The 24,437-nt window shown below is 37.8% G+C and overlaps 1 protein-coding gene across 1 annotated transcript in view; it reads right to left on the minus strand.

The window, feature by feature from the left end:
- Positions 1-24,437, minus strand: part of LOC122538788 (acetylcholine receptor subunit alpha-like 1) — a 132,472-nt gene that overhangs the window by 3,115 nt on the left and 104,920 nt on the right. Inside the window, exon 5 of the mRNA XM_043673156.1 lies at positions 18,821-19,870. Within this exon, the coding sequence (XP_043529091.1) occupies positions 18,821-19,870 (1,050 nt within the window). The remainder of the gene's footprint in view (positions 1-18,820; positions 19,871-24,437) is intronic.

Genomic DNA, 24,437 nt, shown 5'->3' on the forward strand with positions numbered 1-24,437 from the left:
GTTATGTTTAAGACACTCGATGTTTGCAAACTGTTGCGAAAAACTTCTCTTGTTATTTCATAATAACATACTGTAATAGTATACTAAAATAAACTGTGATACGTTTATTAATGCACATGTCTAATGTTCATTTTTACATCTACAAACTCGTAACATACAGTAAAATAGAGAGATGAAAATGTAATCCTATTTTTTTTTTTTTCTTTCTTATACATTCTCTCTTCCCTTCGTGATTCGTATTTACATCGTGACGTAGAAAATATGGTAATAGACTGAATTATTCAGAAGGCTCTAAAGCTTTTCAACGAGTGAGTAAATACTTTCAGTGAAGATAGAAGAAGAGCTACTTGCAGTCTCTTTTAGCAGCGCTAAAAAATTGAAAACGATCCAGCGGGGTATGAGATACATGAAGAAGTTGTATAAGAAGAAGGTACTTCGTTAGACATTTAATTCGAAGAGTAAATTGTTCATTTCGCTGAATGACAATGAAACATAAATTTCAAGGAGTACTAAATTCAATTTTCAGCGCTGTTAAAGTCTTATTGGCAGAAATGACATTGCAGTTTACAATGTAATGTGACATCTATTGACTATTATTAAATATAGTATGCTTGAAATTACTATAAATTATAATACGCTATAATAATAAATTGTTACTATAAATTATAATACATTATAATAATAAATTATTACTATAAATTATAATATACTATAATAATTATAGCAATTAATATAGTATATCGGTATATATAAAATATATAAAAATATATATATAAAATATATTTTATATATTAGAAGATATCACAATATTTTTTAAACTCCAACTATAATTACACAACAAAATATTGCGTATTAATTACTAATAACTAAGTAGAATTCCCTTTGTCCAAATTTACCCAAACTATGTATTTTCCAAGACATTTTATTGCAGTAATATAATATAACATAATGGATTCTATTATATTATATTCCAGCTCGATCTTTGCATCGTATTTTCCTCCATTATCGCCTCTTTCACATTTTGTTTTCTATTAAAACAATTCTTTAATCATTTACGTTCGTATGACTTTCTGACTCGTAGAAGGTTCGGCCAGGAAAAACTGAGATACTCTGTAGAACGAAGACAATGATCTTGCTCTTGGAGATAAATTTCGACATCGTTTCTGCGTCGACCCGTACATGCTGAGGTTAACGAGAGAAAGGAATTACGCGATGGGAGATGGCCGAGAATACTTGTCACGGCGTATCATAACTGCACGAGCCACCGAACGCCATCGTAGATAAAATATCTTGTTCGACGAACCGATCATCATCTCTCCTATCCAGCGAAGCACAACATTCTTTCGCCGTTCACGAAATGAGAAACATTCCTCCCAAGTTTTCCTCCCTCGCCGACAGCCAAGTATCATCTACTCAACGTAGCGAGGATCCGACGAACGTGCCCTTCCATCCACTCACTCTCTCTCTCTTTCTCTTTCTATCCCTAGCTAAAAGGCGAGTTCCATCTTTGAACTTTCAATCGAGCGTCCTTACGACTTTCAGCGAAGGAAGAGAGACGAGAGACGAGAGAGAGAGAGAGAGAGAGAGTTCCGTTCGTTCTGGTAACAGAGACAACTGATCCTTCATTCGAGGGGTTATATCTACTTCTTTCGATTCCCTTCGTGACAACGGAGGAAGTGGACGATAAAACAGACAACCGATACTTTTATGATACTTTCACCGGGAATATCGTGCCGGTGGTGTATCCGTTCCCTTTTCAATTCTCGTGCGACGTTCCCCGTGCGTCGTTTTCCACGACTTTCTTCGGACTCACGCGCAGCTAGCTTTTATCTTGATAAACGAGCTTACCTCGCCCACCAGCGATCCAATGACGAACCCGGCCTGATCGTTCGCAAGGAGACAACGATCGAATGACTCATACGAACGGGTCGAGGGATGGAAATCAGTATAGCTGCGAAGGGGAGAAACGAAGAATGGAGCTCCCCCTCCCCCTCCTTGGAAGAAATACTTGGATTCACTTGGTTATTTCGGATGGATCTAATATGATCGTAAAAACGAGTCACATACATACACTTCTGCTCGAAGGTCTTGGGACGAGTGTATTACATTTATTTCAAAAGTGGAAACATCAGATGGTACTTTATTCCTTTCGAGATGGATCTATTTATTTATTTATTTTTTTTGTTTTTGAGAAATAAAGTGGTATAATGGTTAACATTGTAATTCGAGTTTAAAAAATATCTCGGGTTCTCGCTGATCATGTATCTTCAGAGGAAATTGTATTCATATATAACGAAAAGTTTTATTTATTGAATATGTCGAGGTCTAACATATTTTCCCTTTTTTGTTTTTAGTTCTGTTGGATCGGCAGTGCTCGATATTTTTGTACAGTTTCCTGTTTCACGGCCCTTTCACGCGAGGAATTATTTCTATTTTCGCGTATACTTTTGAACAAACAAGTTATATGAATACCCTGGACACTAGTGACGTGAGCTACGCTGTGAATTGAATGAATAAAAATAATACAGACGCAGACTTATCGACCAACATTCTCGTAAGGATTATACGACAAAATGTTCGTATTATAAAACACGATGCGCAACTGAAAATTTCGTTATTTACGATGAATAATGAATATTTAAAATAACAAAGTGCCTCAAAACTTTTGAGCAGAAATGTACATGAATAAGATCATATTGCAGCGTTTGACGACGAACGAAGCAATACGAGATGCGATCAGAAAATAACCAGATTGGATTCATAAAAAATATCATTAACCATATTATTAATTTGGAATGTCACAATTTTGTTTGTAGTTCCAGATCTCTTTCTTTGCTTTCCACTGACGTTCGATTTTAAATCTAAATTCGATTCGCAACAACGTGCCAAGAAGATCTTCGTGACAGATTTCACGTAAAACTTGACGTCTGTCCTCTGCTCAAAATTTCGTCCAGTCGCAGAACTGCATGTTCATAGTTCTACTTCGATAATTATTTATAAAGAAGTACACCCCAGTGATTCCAACGATGATGAGAAATATATTGTCGAGGGTGTGATTCTACAATTTTTTCCTTACTTTTCCTGTTTTTGAAATATTACGTACAAGATAGTTCGTGTTTTTCGTGACATTTGAGTTTAGGTTAGAAATTCGAGGAGATTTCAACCGACAAATTTGATAAATATTCCATACGATCTATAAAAATTTCCTTCGCCTTAAAAAAAAGGAAATATCCTCTTTGTAAATAATTACTATTACTCCCAGCACGCGTAAAGATACTCAAACAGCTCGATACTTAAGAGTGTAAACTAGTGACTCGCAAAGCCATTAAATGTTGCTCGACATCGGTACTGAGACATTGATAAAGTCCGGGTTTTATTTGTTGATCGCGTGTCGTGCCCTGCCCTCTCAATTCTACGCTATACAGAGAGTGGAGGAAGGAAATTGCGGATAATCTAAAAAGTTTAATCCAGGATCACGGCCGGCGAAATCCTTCTAACAGGCACCTTCGTGACATGTGCCTTTGGCGAGCAGCCAATCCGTCGCTGACGAAAAAAGGCCGCCGCTGTTGGTTATATCATAACGCTTCGAGATCGTAAATCAGTTGCAAACAGCAAGCGATGGGATCGGAGACACTTTGAATCGTTTCGAATCTGCGCTGTACGTTTGACGACGCACATTCGAATCGCAATGAATACGATTCAAACTCTCGATCGTAATCACGCGTGACAGATATTAATTTCTTACATGATACGATTCGTTCACTACATCCTATTATCAAACTTACAACGTTATCTAATGAACATAAATATGTAATAAAAAAAAAAAAGAAAAAGGAAAAATATCATGAACAATTTCAAATCATTTTAAAATCTTCAGTTCAATGAATATCTATTTTTCACGACGAACTGAGATGATAGTGTTTTTTCCCTAGTCGATTTAGAAAAATACGACCGATTTCAATATCAATTTAATGCCAGAGCGAACAATCCGAGTTTCAAACGAAGTTAGAATAACAAAACGCATAGAATACCGTGAGATTACACGACTTCTTGACTATTTTAGCATTGCGCCAACTGGGTACTTTCGAAAGTCAGAGATCTCTGTCTACATACTCGCTTATCTGGTTGTTCTTATTCCCAAGTTCGCCCTACCCCTCGTTACTCCCGGCCATTTGCATTCAAAAACAAGCTCCGGGATCGCGTGATACCCACCGATCGTTGCAAACGCCACCTCTTTCCGAGACGATCGAGCGAAACTGTTATGAAAGGTGAACGACGAAATTCAATCGTCTGTTTCTCGCTACTTTCGTTCATAGACCAGGCAGCTTTGAAATTTTCCAGCAGCTAGATGTTTAAACACGAAGAAGCAAAGCTGCCTCTGGCGTGATAAAAAAAAAAAAAAGAAGAAAAAGAAAAAACGACGAAGCGTAGGATACTTATACGTATTTGGTGATGCAAACAGAAAAGAGGAAATTTTATTTATACGAAAGAAAAAAGGAAACAGAATGAAGTTTCCTCGCGCGAAACTTTGTTTTCGAGGAAATTCAGAAATGGAATTATTGCCTGATAAGCGGTTGGTATTTCTACTTGGGTTCTTGTTTATCGCACGGGGAACACAACGACGAGATAAATATTCATGTTTCCCCGGTTCTTCGTATTAAGTTTTACTTTCATCAGGAGACAGTTAAATTTATCGTTCTGTTTCGCTGCGTTAACGAAATAGATGTAATCGTAAAGATATTGGTTTACAGAAAGATCTGTTGAACTTTCTACAATCGGGATTTTGTTCTTTTGGTTATAAAGAAATTTATGTAACTTGAAACAAGCAAATATTAATCCGTAGATATGGTCAAAGTAACAACGATTTCAAAATAACAATTTTCGGAAATTTTATTCCTCCCTATTATAGTCCGTTCTTTGTATCAATTTGGCACATTCTTTCTGCAAAATTTTACAGCACATAAATATAGACACAGAGATCAGACTTGGTAATATCTATTTCTCTAATATATATCACATATTTTTGACATTCTTAATAAAAAAGAAATACTTCGCTGACGAAGAGTTCAATCGTACGTCAAATAAAACTAGATATAAAATTGAACGTTCACACGTGAGATTAATATCTGATTTACTACTAGTAAAAAAATGTAACTATTTATCTTTTCATTACAGATATTAATTTTTTGCTATTGATACACCAATTTGATACTAAGGATACGATCGTTGGAAATCTTGAAAATCCGACAAACGCAATCAAAATGATCCGTTAACAATTTCAAGACGACTATTCAAATATGTGCTCTGTGAAAAATTTTTATTCCACGTTCCCAATCCTTTCCTTCGCGGTTGCACCATCAGTCACTGGACATTCTGTATATATACGTGGGCCCATAGATGCTTGCCATGTTCCCTCGCGAAACACGCGCGATAAATCACAAATGACGAAGTACACTTCAGCCAAGTAATTCCACGCCCACGCACGCCGACGAATCAAATACACAAGCATTCAGCCGTGGGAAATATTTTTTCTTCCCGGCGAGAGCTGGCGCGTTTTCTCGCGTGGGAACATTAACCGAATTAAGCACGGTTAACACGGGTCATGCGGCTAGAGGGTTCAACACCCCGCAGAATACGGACGTACAAAGACCTTTTCATTCGTTCCGAGGCCTTCCGGTCGGTCGACGACAAACCGTCGCATCTCCCCCTTTCAGCTATTCCGTTTCTCGCGAATTCACAAAAGCAGAAAAAGACAGGTCGCGCGAGTCGCGAGTCGAAAGAACGTACCTTTTCTTTCAGAGAGGCCAATTCAATCAGCGAGATACGAGCCTCGGCGAAACATCAGCGAGAACTTAGAGGCAAATGTTCGTTCGTTTCGCGGCCACGTGTCGTATCGCTGTTACACGCCGACATTATGAATTCAACGAGCAGTTATTTACGCAGATAATATAAAAGTGGTAAAAGCAAACACGATACGCCCAATATAAAAATCTACGAAAGAAACTTCTGTTATGAATTTTTATATATTTGTGAAATTTTCACGAGCATTAAAGAAATGAAATGTTATTAATAGTATTCCATTAAATATAATTAAAGAAATGGGATATTATTGTAATTAATGTCGAAAATTGTAAGTGACTTTAATTTAATTTTCGGCATCAATTAGTAGATGAGATTTTTATGCAAAATTACATCTTTGAGAATATAATTAAAAAAATAGAACCTTGGTAGAAAACTGTTTCGACTTTGTACTTTGGATATTTTATATACTTTTCTATATTATATTTTGCACTTTAAAATTTCTTATATAATGCATAGAAATCAGAAATAAAATATTTCCATTTCGAACACTCTTTAAAAATGCTATAAAATCAAACAAATACCTATTTTTATCATACGTTCCTGTCACATTTTTCGAGAGATACTTGCCCTCAAACGAACCAGACCAGACGTACTGTATATATCGTACACTAATAATTATATCAAAATACGGCTTCAATAATTACAAAAAAAAAAAAAAAAAAAAATGAAACACCATCAAATTAAATCTCTCTTTCCTCACTTATTATTCTTCGCTTCGAATTTAGGTGAAGAGGCGACGAAAATTTTTAGCCAGACCTCTATATATACATACATATATACACGCATACTGGCAACCCCACAAACGCCCGAAGAACGAAAATTCTGCGCCCTCCCCTTCCCCCGTTCCACCAACGGGCGGGAAAGCGGGAAATTCTCGCTGCAACGCATGCAGGAAGTCACAGTCGCACGCACAAGCTGCATTTTCATCGCTGCGGCACGCGCGTGCATTGGCGTGAACGCGAGAGGGGCACATTTGGCAACGGGCGGAACTCCGCCGCAGTGCGTTCTCGCCGGTAGACAGTTCGCGTCGATAATTTATGAACGGTGCCGCAACTTTCCGCGTCCCCGAGCAGCGCAGCCTCCGGCCGGGGGGGCCACCTTCCGTTGGCCTCACAGCCCTCCGAGGCAACCCGGAAGTCGCCCCGGCTGATGCGGCCAACGCGCGGAAATCAAGGCATCTCCGGGATCGTGACTGCCGAGGACTCGATAGATTGAATTTGGCCCGTAGCGCGTCTTGGCTCCGTCCACAGATGCAGATCCACCGTTCGAGATAACTAGATCCTTCGAGATAACTATGCGGCAAACCGCGCCACGATAGCATCGAGTAGAGGGAATATCGAAAATATTCTAGCAATCTGGGAAATTCTAGCGGCACAGGTGGTCTCGCGAAACTTTGTATTTGTTGTCAAGTTCTTCTTTACGATTTTTTAGACTTACACGCATTGGCATTAGTCGAATTACAGTTCAATCGTGTTCGTGCTCGACAAACATTTCTCGTATCATCTACCAGCAATTTGCTTACGAAGCAAACACCGTCACTTCAAATGAAACGGTTTACAGTTGGATAGTAATCGTTCAAATGATATTTCAACGCGGGTTCGCTGGAACAAGTATAATGCACAAAAGTTGATAATAGTTTTAATCTCTAGGGAAAATGATATCCTCGGCTAGTTTTTACACTTTCGTAAGAAGCAGCAAGAGGTCTAGTTTATGCGAATTATATTCCGAATTATGTGGATTATTCTGAGACTTCTTCTTTCGGCTAATTTCTTTGTTCTTCTTACGTCGCTATTATAGCTTTCACTCTAGGCGTCAAATGCTATACTATTAAACATCACATCATATCAAATGTGTAGGTTCGTTGTAATTATTAGTAGATTATAAAGTGAGGAAGTTCGAACTGTTTGCTAGATTTAAGTACGATGTCCCCTTAGAAGAATTAAATATATATATATATATATATATGTATGTAATATTATATTATTAAATTTAATAAAATATATATATTATTTATAATATTATATATATATGTATGTATATAATATTATATTATAAAATTTAATAAAATATATATATTATTTATAATATTATATATATATAAAAGGATTAAATATATATATATAATATATAATGATATTACAATATACTCTACTTTAGACATTTTATACAAGTATTCTTGTATATTATATACATTTCAACAACTCCTATATAATATTCATTCCAATTAATCACATAACACAGTACTTATATTATACTACAAGCTAGAACACAAGTAGTATACGTGTGTTACATATTTATGTTACAATCATAATATATCTAGAAATAAAGTTATAATTATATACAATATTATAATTACAATTGGAACGTGGTAATAACCAATTTCATTCGCAACGAACAGAAAGAGAAATAGAGGAGTTTATTCGCGTTGGCCATTGACGGCGGGCTCATTCTGTGCCCGAGTTTTCATGAAACGGGTCCGTAATATCGGAAAAGTGGAGTCCAAGTGTAATAATAACCGGCTTTACGGCCCGATTTACAGTACAATTACAATTTCTAGAAACACCGGCCTCTCTCGTGCCAGCGAATTATCATATTTTTGGCCGTCGAACTTTCCGCCGAAACTTCACTTTTCGGCCAGCTGTGCGAGTATAAAGTGTGCTAAAAACTACACGAGAGTTGAAAACTCTCTGTCGTCCGCTCTGTCGAAACAGCCGAGCTCCAACTTCCGGTAGTCGCTCGTTTTCTGACGAACTTCCCCGTTGGTATAACACGCGATCGCGAACGACAACTTTCACGATCGGCCCGACGTCGCCAATGTCTCAACTCTTTTTCGTTCCAGATGAAAATCCAATTTCTCTTTTTTTTTTTTTTTAATTTACCTGTACACTCGTATTTGTAATTGCCGTATAGTTTTATTGATTGTCGTGGCGACAAGTGGCTTCCCATTGTCTTCAACGACAGTGTTAAAATAAACTTTGCAGTTTGGAAAAGTCTCGAATCGCTGTTCCAGCTTTTGCAGCTTCAAACTCCAAGGGTTAAGCTCGAACCGTCAAACTCGGAGACTCGAATTGTTTAAATTGCGTGTTACTAGGGAGAGATGAAATGTTGGCGAACTATTTGCAAGTTGAAAAAGAACGGGGAATAGGGCAATCGTCACTTAATTGAGTGACAAAAACGTAAGACATATTAGACATATTGTTTTATCTAGACAAATTATCATTACTGATTAATAGAAATTCGTTGCGTGTATTTTTTAAATATACCGCATTTTGATTTAAAATATTATTTTATAAAATTTTCATTTATAATTAATTTCTCTTTATAAATTTGAATAACAATACATAAATATAATTTAAATACATCTTATCGTGGATTATCAACTCAAATAACAAATTTCTCTAAAAAAAGATTAAAAGGCCGCCATATTACTTTATTTTACTGATTCAACATTTAATTATAAAACTTCTACTCTTAAATTAATATAACAGAGTATCTAATCCTACTCTTAAATTAATATAACAGAGTATCTAATCCTATTTTTAAATTAATATAACAGAGTATCTAATCCTACTATTATTTAATTTTTTAATAATTTAATATAAAAATTTATATTATAATAAGGATCGTGAACGAAACAAAACGTGATGCAATGATACTAATGAATTAATAAAAAAATAAATAAATAAAAGAAAACAAATAAAATTCCTCGTACTGTATTAATATTACGCATTACGAATCGAGTGACAATTAATTTGCAGGTAGTGCGTCAACATTTGATCTCCCGAGAGTTACAAACAGTGTTGCAGATTGTCAAATGGTCAAATACGATGGTAGTATTACTTACGTAATGAACTTTAAAAGCTTTGAGAGCTAAGCTTCAAAAAGCTAAGAGCTTCGTGTAACATCTTAAGGTCTTATGTCGAAGCTTCGGACATCGCTGACTTCTGGCGGCATGTTTTTATTACCGAGAATATCAAAGATGTACGTTAGAAAAATGTCATTAGCCTCGTCTTACCGTGTTGCAAAATTCACGCGACGGTTAATCTATCGAGAGCCGCGAGTCGTCGGATTAGAATTAACAGTAAGAAACGAGAAGTTTCAGCGACGCGCGACGAAAACTCTTCGATGGAGCGCGGTGATTTCGCCGAGGCGAAGTCCCCGGAGGTACGAGAATAAACTCAATACAGGATGGATCCGGGAAAGTGTGCCACGCCGCTCGTTCCGCGCAAATATGAAATGGGGAGCATAAATTCGTTCGAATTTACGGCCGGCCCTGGACAAATGTCTCAACTTCGGGGACGCGTTTCCCCCCCCATCGCGCCGGGACCGCGTCAACGTCAAAACCAATTTCCAAAGTTTTACATCCTCCACGACGCGAAGGAACTTCGCCGCGCCACGAAGCGATTCGCCGAAACTTCCAGGCTAACGCTCGTCTTCGCTTCGCTTGTAATTTTTCCGAAAATTTTCCTGCGAGAGAAGGAGAAAAGAAAGAACAGGAGGGGGAGGGGAGAAAAAAAAACGCAACGTCCATACTCGATAACTTCTTAAACTTCCATAAAACGGAAGCGCCGCTTCCTTGTAAAAAGTTAATGAAACAACGTGGAGGCTAATGTCTTTTAATCGTCTTTGAACTTTGCCCTCGTTCCATCCAGTAGAACGGTCCGCCAGTAAGTCAGACAAGGCGGGAAAACTTTCAACCCGCAAATGGCGGGAACAATTTTCTTGATTTATTCGAGAATTTTACACGAGGTAAGAAGTCATTGCTCGTCGCCGTGACGCCTCCTCTTGAATTCGTACGCGTAAAATTATGCACACCGCCAGGAACTTTGGCTGCAGACATTACACGGTTCGAATAATCGTGCTTTTTAACGCTTGAGGTGTTTCTTGAAAAATCTTCAACTGATATCAGTGGATTTTTATGACGCGGTGTTCTGTGTAATTTGATCGCGTTTTTATTTGAACATTATTGTCTGCTCGGACAATGATTTTATTCTAGCGGATCGCGTCTTCAGTGTGACTGAACGACGATTTTATTTTGGAAAATTTTGTATTTAGACTGCGTGTCAATAACATGTTCACCAATGAATTTTTTATTCCGAGAGATAAGTCAGAATGCATTAAAAAATAATTAAATACTACAAAACTAATTACAAATCTACAAAAAACAACACTTTGAAAATAATTACGAATCCCAAGTATACAGAAAAATTTACAAGCTATTAAATTGTACGAATTAAATCGGTGAATTCATTTTTTTCAGTAGAATGGTCCATCGAAAGTCAGACATGGCCAGAATTTTTTAACACACAAGTGGTAGACTATTTATTTTATTTATTATATGAGGATTTTACGTTTTAAATACATATTTAAACGAAATTAAGAATTTCATTAACAACTTCAAACACGGTTTGAATAAATGTGTTCTTACTGTCTTGCACAAGTCAATTAATATCATTAAAGAAATTTATAGATTGGAAGTTACAATTCGATTAACATCATCAGGGAAATTTTACAAGATGCAAATTAAGTTATAAGATATTAATATTAATAAAATTTCCAATGAAAGCTGCAATACTTCTCTCTTCTAACTTCGAAAACTAACTTTGATATCGTTAAAGGCACGATTTATAATATAATTTGAACAGCTGGGATCCAAAGATAGAATTTAATGCTTCTACCATCACTTGAATCTTCTTACGTTAAATTAGTGCGTATGAAATATTATTTTTTAAATATAACTTTCATCAAAATATCATGTTCAATTCAATGATTGAATATATTTTCTCAGCAAATTCCAAAGTTATGAGAATTATGAGTATAAAATTTCAAAAATTCTTGGAATCGAGCTGTTGCAGTACTTTTCATTTGTTATCTGTTTCAATTGATTTATCCGTTAAACAATTTTATGGATGAAATGAAGAGGATGTCTTTTAACTTTCGGGATTATTCGCGTGTTGTGTTAGACGACGACGAAATCGATCACCAAGTTTAATCAAGAGTTGTAATTAAAATTGTCTCCATAGTTCTCGAATAGTTGTGAAATCACTCTTCGTACAGTTTCAAATTAACATAGTCTTTCCAGACTCTTAGGAGCAAATGTAATTTAGAACAACCTAAATAATAGCCTTCATTAATTATTTCGTTCTGGTCTTACTAACTTGGACCATCTTTCGAGGATAGTTTAGTTTTAGTCGACATGTAACAACGAGACAAAAATTCCTAAATTCATAATACAGTGACAATACTACCGTTGGCAAACAGTTCTCGATCAAACACAAATATTTGAAAGCATTCGGAAATATTGAAATCTTTCGTCTTTGCAAATCGAACTGAAATCGTTTACTTTCTATGCACATATTTCAAATAAATGCAAATGATACTTTATATTTACCTCGATGCTTTCAAGATTTTCGAATATTTACGGTAACGAAAACTTTTTGCCAGTGATTTTCGTATCATTCAATACACTTTTCGACTGTACATTTCAGATTAATAAAAGTTACCAGTTTTAAAATTAAAATTTGAAAGATCTTACAATGTTGCAAATTCTTCATTTAAAATTTACAATTTTATTAATTTCATAATTTTATAATTTTCAAAATTTGAAAGATCTTACAATCTTGCAAATATCTGTAAAATGAAAAATTGCTCAGAGAGTAATTGCATTAAAAAATTACAATAGAAAGTTCCTTTAACCTTTCCCAAACTCAAATTTCACCTTAAATTCAAATTTTATTTAAAAAAGTTACGCGAGTAATAAAGTTTCACATTTTCATTATGAATATACATGGCTTTTGATCAATTTCCCTTTATGTATAAAATATATGTATATAGCGATTGATAATGAACAACGAGGCCAAATTTAACGAGTGATACTACGAACCAAAATAAAGTTTCAAAGTTACATCTCACATGCACCAACGTAATACAATGAAGAACAGAAGCTTTGATTAATATATTTTACGAAAAGTAAAGATCCAAATTTCCAAAGTTTCGATAATTTTTTACTTCTTTTCAAGAAGTAAAATCTCTGACAGTTCCAGTATTAACAGATCCTTTGGATTCAATAATTCAAGACTTTCATTTCGAATAACTCATCAGTTACAAACTGAATTTGTTACTTACAAAAAAAAAAAAGCTGAAAGATGCAAAAATAACATAAAACACGCATAACATGAAAGCAGAAATATAATTCAAACGTAGTATATTTAGGGATTGAAACAAATTTAGAAGTTATTAGTTATTTGCTGTAACGTTCGCCCTGAAGATACAACTTGTATTTTTTTTTAAAAAAGCTTCGACGCTTACTTTCTTGCAATTCCGCGGAAGCGAAGCACGTTGCTTCGTGTATCACTGGTTTCTCGCGAATCTTTCACTGACTTTCTTCCCTTACGTCGAGAAGTTAAAAACAGGCTTGCCAAGGGCGTACACCATGAAGGGAGTTTGCTAGGAAGATTGATGGGGAACGATTCGCGATCGTTCGCGAGGTTCAAGCAACTTATCGAGACTACTTCTCCTTTCCTCTCGAACGAACGACAACCTCGCCTGTCAAGATTACGCGTCCAACTCAAAATTGACAGAGAACTGGCTAACTCTATGTCTATTCGCGACAGGACAGTCTCGTCATTTTCCATTCTCTGCTTTGATTCGACCCTCTGGGTGTTTCAGCGTTGTAAACGTATGATCAATAATAAAATAATTGGTTTGCTTGTCGGAGGTTTCAAAGAGGATAGCATACACACTACAATGCAGTAGAGCGAGTCAATTATTCGAACCATTCGGGACCAAGGTGTTACGTAAAATCGAATTGTTCGGATGATCGGACAGTTTGGATAATTAAACACGCATAAAGTTGCTATAGAAATTAAGCCTGAAATTAATTATGGAACGCTGGAGTTACTGGCGAGAGTGGCTTGCTTGGATAAAGCTAAGTTTTTTTATTACTTTACATTGCATTATTCTCTTCTATTTTACGTTTATATTTGTAAACTCGTTCGTTTAATCCTTTAACAGTTGGAGACACTAACGTTTTATTACAACGACGTCAAAAAGTAAGCCTGTTTCAGTTAATCAAGTTCATTTGCATTTTGCTTCAAGTTCATTAAAAATAAAAGTCAATCGTACCCGCGATTAATTCAATTTTAACTGATATATATTCATATATTTTATTTATATGATATCATATATTTATATGTTTGCATTTTAAAAATAAATTGGTTCACTTTCATTCATTTAAATTCATTTTAATGTTACTACTCTATTTCGATGTTACTTGTCAATTACTGAAAAAGAATCAAACGTAAAACATTGGCACACGAGAATATTACATTAAGAACTATCGTTTTTTGAATTTGAAAGAGCTTCATGGTAAATGCAACTCCTGTGTTATGTATTGTGTTATGTAATGTCAACCCATCGGGAGTGAACGTTTCGTTGATATTTCCAATTCTCTGCGATTTTATGTTTCCAAGTTTTACGTTGTCAATATTAAGAATTATAAAGAGCTCGCCATAAACTTTCGTTTGTCACTGTGTCTTGTCCAGATTTTATGATTCATCTGCAACCGCCTCGGATCCTACAATTTCATGAAATTTCTGACACGATGCGATATGTCGAATTCCTCGGGAGAAAGTCCAAGTCAAATAAACGTCGGACAAAGGTGTCAAGATGTTAATTAAAATCTTCGTCTGACAATGACGATGAAGCGTCCGCGTGGGAACGATCATTGGAATCTGACACTTGCAAATCGATAACAATGACAGAAACCGAGTGGTAGCCGATCGTTCAACGGTATAACGTTCGACTGCATGGTCGAACAAGAGCACTGTACACGGTGAAATGCAATTGATTCGCGAAACGTCACACGAACCATAACTCGTGCCGGTGGTTACAGGATATTTGACGCAAACCTTGTCTGGCTTAGGACAAATGCCGGTGTTAAAATTAATGCGTGTACTTGCTAGGTGAACATTGACGATCGGTTAATCCTTCGCTGAGAGAACATAAATCGGTATATCCCCGTTGCGGTTATTATGTGTAGTTTCTATCGACAAATTGCTCGCGAGGAAAATAGGTAGGATCTTACGGTTAGAATTGCACGTTGGAACAAATAATAAAGTTGATATTGTAGTTCGTACGTTTGAAGGAGTGTTCCACATGTTTTATTAGACTGTAATATCTAAAGCGTTTGTTTAATACTTAAAACTGTCAAAATGATTGATCTCTAAATTGTCGTAGAATCTTCATAGATTTAATATCGTAAAGTATTGTAAAGACGATATGAAATGTTAAAAATAATTAATTCACTTCAAAGAGAACATCAAATTTGAAGATACATGCATTCTCAATTTGTTATACGCTTCCTGTTCAATACTAAATTATTAGATATTTAGTAATTTACCGTTGGAGGGTAAAAATAAAATAGTTTTTGAAATTTGAATCATTTATAATATGAGAATAAGATTAAACTGTGATGAATAAATATCAGAATGAATAAAACCTTGTGTTTTTTTATTGTATTATAAATACTTCTTGCACTTGAATTTCTTCGGTACAAATTTTGTATTTTGTTATTTTAATTCTAGTGCTAAACGATTTTCAAGTTCATTGTCAAGTTGTGTCAAAAGTATGTGCTTACGAAAATCTTTCATGAAAATATTGTACGTATCTTTATTAGACCGCAATTTAAAATTTTTACGATCATAATTAAAGAAATGAAACTTGACGACTATGATCGTTAGTAATCATTCTACCACATTTTCTCTTGTAATATTGGTAATAATAAGTTATTCTTGGAAAACAATTGTCATTACGCTATGAAACATTATTTGAACGATATTAAAATATTTATATCAAATTTAAACTTTGTTTTATCTATTTAGTTTATGCGTGCATTTTCTACACCATCGAATTGTCATATTTCTTAAGAAATAAGGATCAAATTAAAAAAAAAAAAAAAAAGGAAAATCACGTATCCTTCTATTTGTTCACAAAAACGAAGCATTTCCTATTCGATAAGTGGCCAAAGATTTTTGGACATTTTTTTTACGTGCGAGATCGACTTTCTGTCAACTCGTCCGAACGTTCGACATCCAGACGTATAAATTTTGACGTCTGTCCTATTACGCGAACTGGATATATATCGCACGAAGGACACTCTATCCCTATATCTCAATTTCTATTCAAAAATATGCAGGATGATCCTTTTTCCAGTTAACACAATAACAACGTCACTGAAACGAAATCATCCTTCCCGATGTATGATTCCGATATGTGATTTATCATGAGAAGGTGACACGGTTTTCAATAGCAAACGTACATCATGCGATGTATGTATGTATGTATATGTACGAAGCACACAGGAAAAAGTACATCGATTCACAGCTTGCAGGTGACAAATTTGCTTTTTATCGAAGGAACTGAGCTGTATCAATTAAACACTGTATACTCGATCATTGTATCTATGACACAGCAGAACATTAGTAACAAACGACTTTTGTGATTCAAGAATTCAGTCGAAATTATCCATCTTACCTCCAGAGGCCAAAAGCAATCAGGCTTCTGTAATCACTAAATTCCTACAACCTTGTGAGTGGTCCTCCGGCAATAATCAGGCAAATTAGCGCAATAATCCAGCTCACAAGGAGCTGAACACGTTAGAACACGTATCGGGAAACCTAGATGTGCGTATACGTGTTCCAACGTGTACAGAGACCTTCATCTCAAATGACGATAATTCATCGAATTGGGCGCAGCGTGCGTGCATTATAAAATATACAACTTTCTTCGGTCTCGACGCGAGACGAACTGCTATGAATTTCATACGTGTACACGAGGATATCCGCGCCAGAAATCGGTACCAGAGCTATTAACAGTAATCGGATCCGGAGATGTTTCCTGCTGATTAATACGACCCGACACTGCTTCCACCGTGGACCTATGAAATTTCAAATCACCGCTCGTACAACTGATTCGTTGTAATTCGCTCTCTCGGTAACCCTTTGCTGCTTAGCTGGCACGTAATCACACCGAACGGGCGATGATTTGCATGCCCCATTACCCGGCCCCGTCACGCGTATTACTCGTAAAGATTAAAGAGCGTTCCGCGATCAGGTTGCCCATCGAGATCAATACGCTCCTCTTTCCACTCGATATTCTTTCGATAGGCTTTCGCGGGAAACGAAACGCGGAGCGCGCACGTATTATTTCGCGCGCACTCACCAAAATGGAGTATCGATCCTCCGAGGAGGATTCGCGAGGCTCGTGCCGGCAAGTTTGCCGAACTCGAGGAAAATCGCGGGATCGGTGTATTTATCGGTGCCGATAAAATGGATATTGTACGCGAGACTCGTAAACGGGAGGCAGCAGATGGATCGATGGATCGAGGGATCGGTTTTCTGTTCAACCCATTAACGATACCGGCAATAATTTATCGCGGCGTTGTGAATTATTTGATACTTTTAAATTTCGCGAAATTACGCGATCCAGATGGCAAACGTGTCGATGAAGAAATTTATACTGCTGGAGGACTTTTTTCTTTTCCATTTGGACGAAAAGATTGTCAAATGTTGGTTTAATTGGAATTTATTCAAGTTTAATTGGAAATAAAAATCTAATTAAATTTAATTAATTGAATTATATTGTCGATCGTCTCCCGTTACAACAAGAAGACATCGTATTTATCTAAATCGACAATTTAAACCTCCTTTCTTAACACGATTGTTAGCAATGTAAAATTTGAACAGATGTCTGGAATAAAATTTACAATAACGACGTAAAAATGAATGAATGTATAAATGAAATTATTCCCGAATCCTGCATTAGAAGACACTCGTTGAAACAACCAACGTAATTCGAAACAATTTGCACAATTTACAGTTCTTTCTTGCTTTTTTACAAAATTTTACAAAACGATGGAGAGAATTGTTTTTCTGGGAATTGGGAATTTGAATGAAATTACTATTATTGTAACACAGTACCATAACTGTGTGCAATGCCATACCATTTTATTTTCGAAGTGATACTTCACTCGTTACTTCGTAAAGAAATTTCTGGTAGATGATATAAGAAAAATTCCCGAGTGCAAAGAGTTGATGTATTGAAAAATATTTATATATTAAAAGATAGAATTTCATGAAATTATACATCTGTGAATCGAGGAAGCGAATCACTGAGATTTCTTTAGACAGGAAAACATTTTGAAATGTTAGAAATAGAAATAGAATTACAATATTAACTGAAAAATAAAATTATTTACATATTAAAAGACAGAATTTTGTAGTATAAATTGATTGAAAAGAACAAAATGTTGCTGCCTTTGGGAGCTTGTTTAAAGAAATGGAATCTTAGAATCTGTGTAGTAAAAGTTCAATAAAAATAAGTTATTTCAAAACGTTCGTTCAAAAAATATCAAACGTCTTATTGAATGATATAATATTATTGAAAGTTCAAATCGAACTGTTTTAATAGACCAACAAACTAAAGATGGTAGTTAAAATATTATACTACTGCTTTATAAATATCATGTTTATATTCAGTAAAATCCTAAGAGTTCATTTCTAACTATTCTAAATAGAAACGTGAACAAGTTTTGAACTGAATGTTAATAAATAACATGTTTGGAATATAAATTTAATTGTAATAACTATTCAATGATTGAGACGAACAAATTATCTGGTTCTTGATACAGAAAGATTTCTATTTTCATATTGTACCATTCAAACTGAAACTTTCTTCGTCTGTTTTTCTTCTCATTAGAACTTACAATATGAGAATATTTTTCAAAGGAAAAATTCCTAAAACGTGCGTACAACAAATTCCTACAATTTTCCATCTATGGTCCATTGAAATTGCCAAGAACAATCGATGAAAATCTCATAAAACAAGAATACATGGTACGATACTTTGAGAAAGATAGTGGCAAAGAGAGAGAGAGAGAGGAAAGACAACGTGTACTCACGCTCTCGAACTTGTCCTTGTTCTTGGCGTGCTGAGCGATGAACCTGGCGTCGTCGATGGTCTTCTCGATCTCGCGAACCAACGGCTTCTCGAATGTGGGGCTGACGTCCTCGTGAACGTATGCGGGGCTGGCCGGGCCAAAGAGGTCGTCGTCAGCCCCCGGCAGTGGCAGCGAGGGTAGTGGCTCCTCGAAGCAGGGCGCTACAGTGCCCACGGTGGCCACTGCGCCAAGGTCGTACCTGGTCGCCGACGGTGGCAGCCCGTGTGCAGGTATCTCGTACTCCCCGCTGAACCTGTTGCCGTAGTACGTGTCGTACTTATCAGTCTCTTGTACATGGAACACATCGGTGAGCATGCCCTCGGGCGGTTTCCCGTTGGTCGCCTCGACGTCGTCGTCGTCGTCGTCCTCGTCGACCGGCTCGCCGTCCGCTGTCACGCCGACGACACCGACGCCGTTCCTCCCCACCACCACCTCCTCCTCCTCCTCGTCGTCGTCTTCCTTCTTCGGCCTCTCGATCAGAAGGAACCGCGGCAACACTTGTATAAACACCACCCGGACCCACTTCGCCATACGGTGGGTGACGGGCGAGCGAAAGTTCACGTTCAACACGGCGATCGTCACCACCACGGACAGGGTGACCAGTACCATCGTGAACAGCAGGTACTTGCCGAGCAACGGCACCGTTAACGACGTGGGCGGTATGATCTCGGCCAACAATAGGAAGAACACCGTCAACGACAGCAGTATCGAGATCGACAGCGAGACCTTCTCGCCGCTGTCGCTCGGCAGGTAAAACACCAACACCGAGAGGAAAGATATGCCCACGCACGGTACGATCAGGTTCACCGTGTAGAAGAGGGTCTTGCGGCGCAGGGTGATATTGAACACGATATCGGGGTAGGGCTCCTCGCAGCATATGTAGAACGCCTCGTTCCTCACGGCAGGCACTTTTATGATGTCCCACTCGACGGAAATGTAATAGTCGGTCAGGTCGATCCCGACGTCGATGCGGTTCGAGTCTTCGGACTGGGCCAGGTGTCGTAAGTCGACCTGCCAACAACATGTTCCATCGTCAGTTTCTTTAGGAATATCACGGATGACGCCTAAAATTACGCCAGAAATTGCGTGTGCGCGATAAGAACGATTTTATTGCTGGATCAATAATTTTTGGAGATGAAATAAATTTTAAGCGAGTATAATTATGTAACAGAAATGAATATCTCTGGAAGATGGATTTCTGATCCAATCGAATCGTGAAATTGTTGTTAGAATCAGACGCGTATATATGTATGTATGTCGATGAAAATAGTAATGAAAATAGTAATCACGTGGAAATATTTCACAATGGTGTTACATTTCGATTTTGCTTGTTAACTTATTTATTTCGTTCGTACAACTATATCCTTTATTAAGTGACTAATTTAAACAAAAATTAAAAGAACACATTGCAACTCGCTTTACATGATAACGGGAAAGGAGGAAGGAAAAGAGAAAGAGGACGGACGAGCACGGATTTCGTGTTACGCCGTTACAGTTAACTCGAGTAACATGATTGCAATCGTTATAGTCGGTTATATTCCTGAAAGCGCAGCTCCACACAATGGCTAAGATGGGGGGGAAACGTTGCAAACTCGCGGGGAGGGGAAAAAAGCTCGTGTTCCCGCCGATGTTATTTGCCATTGTGCACAGACCGTTGATGCAACCAAAGTTTATCCACCGGTAGTTCGCCGGGGCAATATGAAAGAGTTGCTTACTTCTAAAAGAGATTCTCTCCGTAGAACCGGTTAAATCTTCCTCTCTGCGCGAATACCTCCTGTTGTATACAACCGCGTTCCTATATAAATTCCTCGACGCAGATCTACTGACGAAGTCTACGCAAGACTGACGTTGTTATCGTTGTTCCTGTCGGCCACAGACAGTCGTAGATGATCGTTTACTTAATCCCATCATCGTCACCGATAGAGTACGTGCAAGTAAATTATCCAAGGACGGCGATTACTTCGTTTAACCACTTGCGTTGGCAACTAGAGGTGTGCTAGATCCCGAAAATTCGGATCGGGAAAGGAATTTTTCCTGGAAATCGGGACAGAATTCCCAAGAATATTCGGGATTCCTGAGAATCTCAACAAGCCGAATGCACGCAGTTTCAATATTTATTTTGTTCAATATCGTCATAGTTTTTAAAGAAACTCGCACATGTTGTACAAACTGTGACAATATTCAACAAAATGTATATCGAAACGGCGTGAATTCGGCTTCTTGAAATTTTCAGGAATCCCGAACACTTTTGTAATCCCGAATATTTTCGGGATCCAGTCCCGATTTCCGGGAAAAATTCCCATCCGGTCCCGTAACCGACATTTTCGGGATTCCGTACACCACTGCTACCGTGCCGTACTGACCTCGAGATACGGGAATTTTCGGGATCCCGCACACCTCTACCGGCAACTGATTATGCGGACCATAACGAGTGACCGAATCGTATACAATAATTCGTCGCTTTCTTTTTCTTTTGAACTGGGTCAGTGTGATATCACTGGACAGAAATGATTAAGAAGTAATATACTTGTCGTTTGTTTTGCCTGGGTTGCATTTCAATATACTTAAAACTGAGATAATGTTGCAAAATTCTCAACTCTTGCGTGATACGTCATTCCAGGTTAAAGACTATCATGGAGCAACGTATCGTTTAATTGAAGCTCCAAGTAAGGAGTGTCACGCGAAACCAACCATTTCTACGGAGAATTACGTTTACGCAGGTTCACGTTCAGGTGTATACGTGTCAACGAGCGGAGACGATAAGGGCTGAGATGAATAAATAAGAACATTCCGCCTAATCTGGCTTTGGTGAGGAATAAAACGTATTCTGAAGGACGGGGCTGCAGTTTCCTCTCTCGCTCGTTGGAAATATCCCGTTGGAAACCCTACTTAACGCGGAGGAGATACGACGGTGTATTTTCTCAATTTTATTTTTCCACGGTAGATCCGATTGTTTAAAGAGGGCGAAGCAGGGGAGAGACGAGGAGGATCAGCCGGGGAAGAAAAGTCGGCGGCGAACGAAAGAAATTGGATAGCCCTAATGGGTCGGCTAGGGTAGCGGGGTTTTCAACTTGGAGGCCGTCTCGAATCTGCCAACGGGAGTAAACTCTGGCATCGAACGGAGAGAGCCAAATCTCTCTCCGCATCGAACTTCTGCCCGCTGCTTGATCCCCTCTGGACCACTTCTGAGATCTTTCGATAGCTTCGCGGTGGAGATCGCCGCGCGTTAAACCACGCTTCCACCCTCCTCCGTCGGTTGTATCACCCTTTCGTCCGCTGATCGAACAACGCCGGCCCAGCGAACAGTGTGACGTGCTACTCGAGAAGGAAAACAGAATCTTCTCGAGCACATCTTCTCGACGACGTCAACTACAGTTCGTTGGTTTCATCGGACATTTTGTTATCTCTTTTAATATATGTGTTATGGATTGTGACCGTCTTTCTTTTTTTTTTTCTTTCTCTTTTTTAGGAAGAAAGTCGTTCTCCAAAAAACACTACAATAAGTCTTTCGACCTCTCGAGGAATAAATTTTTATAAGAGAAAGGAATTCCAGGCTGCGTAGAAATTTGCAATTTAACCCCTTGCGCTGGCAGCTGGTTCGCGGACCATAACGAGTGACCGTACCGTATATACAATAATTCGTCGCTTTCTTTTTCTTTTGAACTCGTCGGCATGATGTCGCTGGATAGAAATGATTAACAGGTAACAAACTTATCATTTGTTTTGCCTGAGTTACATTTAAATATACCTAAAACTGAGAAAATGTTGCAATTCGGAGCAAAAAATTGTCCACATTCCAGCGCAAGAGGTTAATATGAAATTATTCAATATGGCATAATACGTAAGTCTCTGTATTTCCAGTTTTTCCAATACTTCTGAATTTCCAATTTCCAATTCGCTGCAAGGAGTTAACGACTCCAAACGGATGTTGTATTATATTTCAATATGTATGAATAATATTCAAATATAGATACAGATTACAAAATGTGGATTAAAATTAGAATATATCAGATGAGACATAGTTTTTAAACATTTAATAATATCCAGTATAATTTCACCAACGTTTGTGTATGTATTCCGTGCTTACTATGAACAGAATATTTCAAAGAGACAAGAGAAGAGAAGCGAGAAGAACAGGATTAATTGTTGAAATTCTCTTTTGATGTCTTTGCGATTATTTCCGCTGCTAGAATCCCTTGTTGCTGCCTTATTTTTGATTAATTCTTTTCCTCTTGGCGTCGTTCTTGCCGTATATCTCTTTCTTCTAGTGTCCCTATGTGGGTCTCTTTATTATTCGGAATTATCTTTCTTAGTGTTTTCTTATTACTGGAAATACTTTATTTCCTCAAAAGGCATTTCTCTCTTAATCTTCTTGCCTCCGCTTTCCTTATTGTCGAAATTGTCGAATGCTTTTCACACACAGTTCTCTCATAGTTGTTGACATTTTTATTTAACGCTCTTCAGTTCTTTGAAACTGTCTCATTCATCGTTGAAATCACATCTACGAATATGAAAAATTTCTTCAATCATTTATCAGCGATTTAGGCCAGAACACTGTCGATGAAAGTGATTGGAACTGATAGATGAGTTTTTGAAAGTCTACAGTGATTGGATAATTATCAGGAATAGTAACAGGATTGAATGAACGTTTTCCGCGTTTGGATAGTTACCTAGGAGATTGTTGATGATACACAGTAACCATAGATACTCGAATAAATCGACAAACACATCGAAAATCTAGGAATTATCTTCCATAAAATCAGGTATCATCTATTAGATTGTGTTCACACACAATTGAAGTAAAACGAAAGGAATAGATAACACCAAGACTGAACGCAATATACATTATTTGTCCAACAAGTCTGTCTGATCCGTCATTTGATATTCTCAAAGCAGACGAGAAGAGCTACCTGCCTCGTGGTAATATTCTCCGTTTTGTTCACTCGCTAACGCGAAGCGTCTTATCGATTATACCCCCGTCCTTTGAAGAACTTGTTGAATCGCGATTGACTTTCCAGAAAGAAACAAGGATAACCACGCCATCGGTACACGTCCAAGTAGGTCGACGATTCTGGTCGACGCTTGCTTCAGCCCGGCAGAGATCACCGGTAACGAGTTATACGTGATCTGCTCCGCGAAACAGAATTCGAAGAAGCACAGCGAACGGCACAAAGCGAGGAGAAGGATCTCCCGAAAGGTGATCCTCCTGTTATCCTTGCCGGTGTGTAATATTCCTCTCGCGACATCCAACAATTCCGTCGGCAGCAGGTCGAAGCCGAGCGGGGAATTTTTATCGTGGGAAATTCTGCTTCCAACAGCACGCCACGAGGCGCGACAAAGGCCGCTCGAGTCGTTCCTCGCGTTCGGCAATACGCATGCACGTATCTCGCGAAAGTTTATATTTCGTCGAATGTCGAACGCTGTTTGCGCGCGCGACGTATATGGAACGGATCGATATAGCTTCGTCTACTCGAGGTATTTGCGCCGCAGAAACACAGAGAGAGAGAGAGAGAGAGAGAAGCCGTTGATACACTTATGCCGCGGTGTTTATGAGCGGTCGTGTATTTACTCGAGATAA

The sequence above is a fragment of the Frieseomelitta varia genome, unplaced genomic scaffold (genome assembly GCF_011392965.1).
Source record: "Frieseomelitta varia isolate USP_RPSP 00005682 unplaced genomic scaffold, Fvar_1.2 scaffold_177, whole genome shotgun sequence".
Classification (NCBI taxonomy): domain Eukaryota; kingdom Metazoa; phylum Arthropoda; class Insecta; order Hymenoptera; family Apidae; genus Frieseomelitta; species Frieseomelitta varia.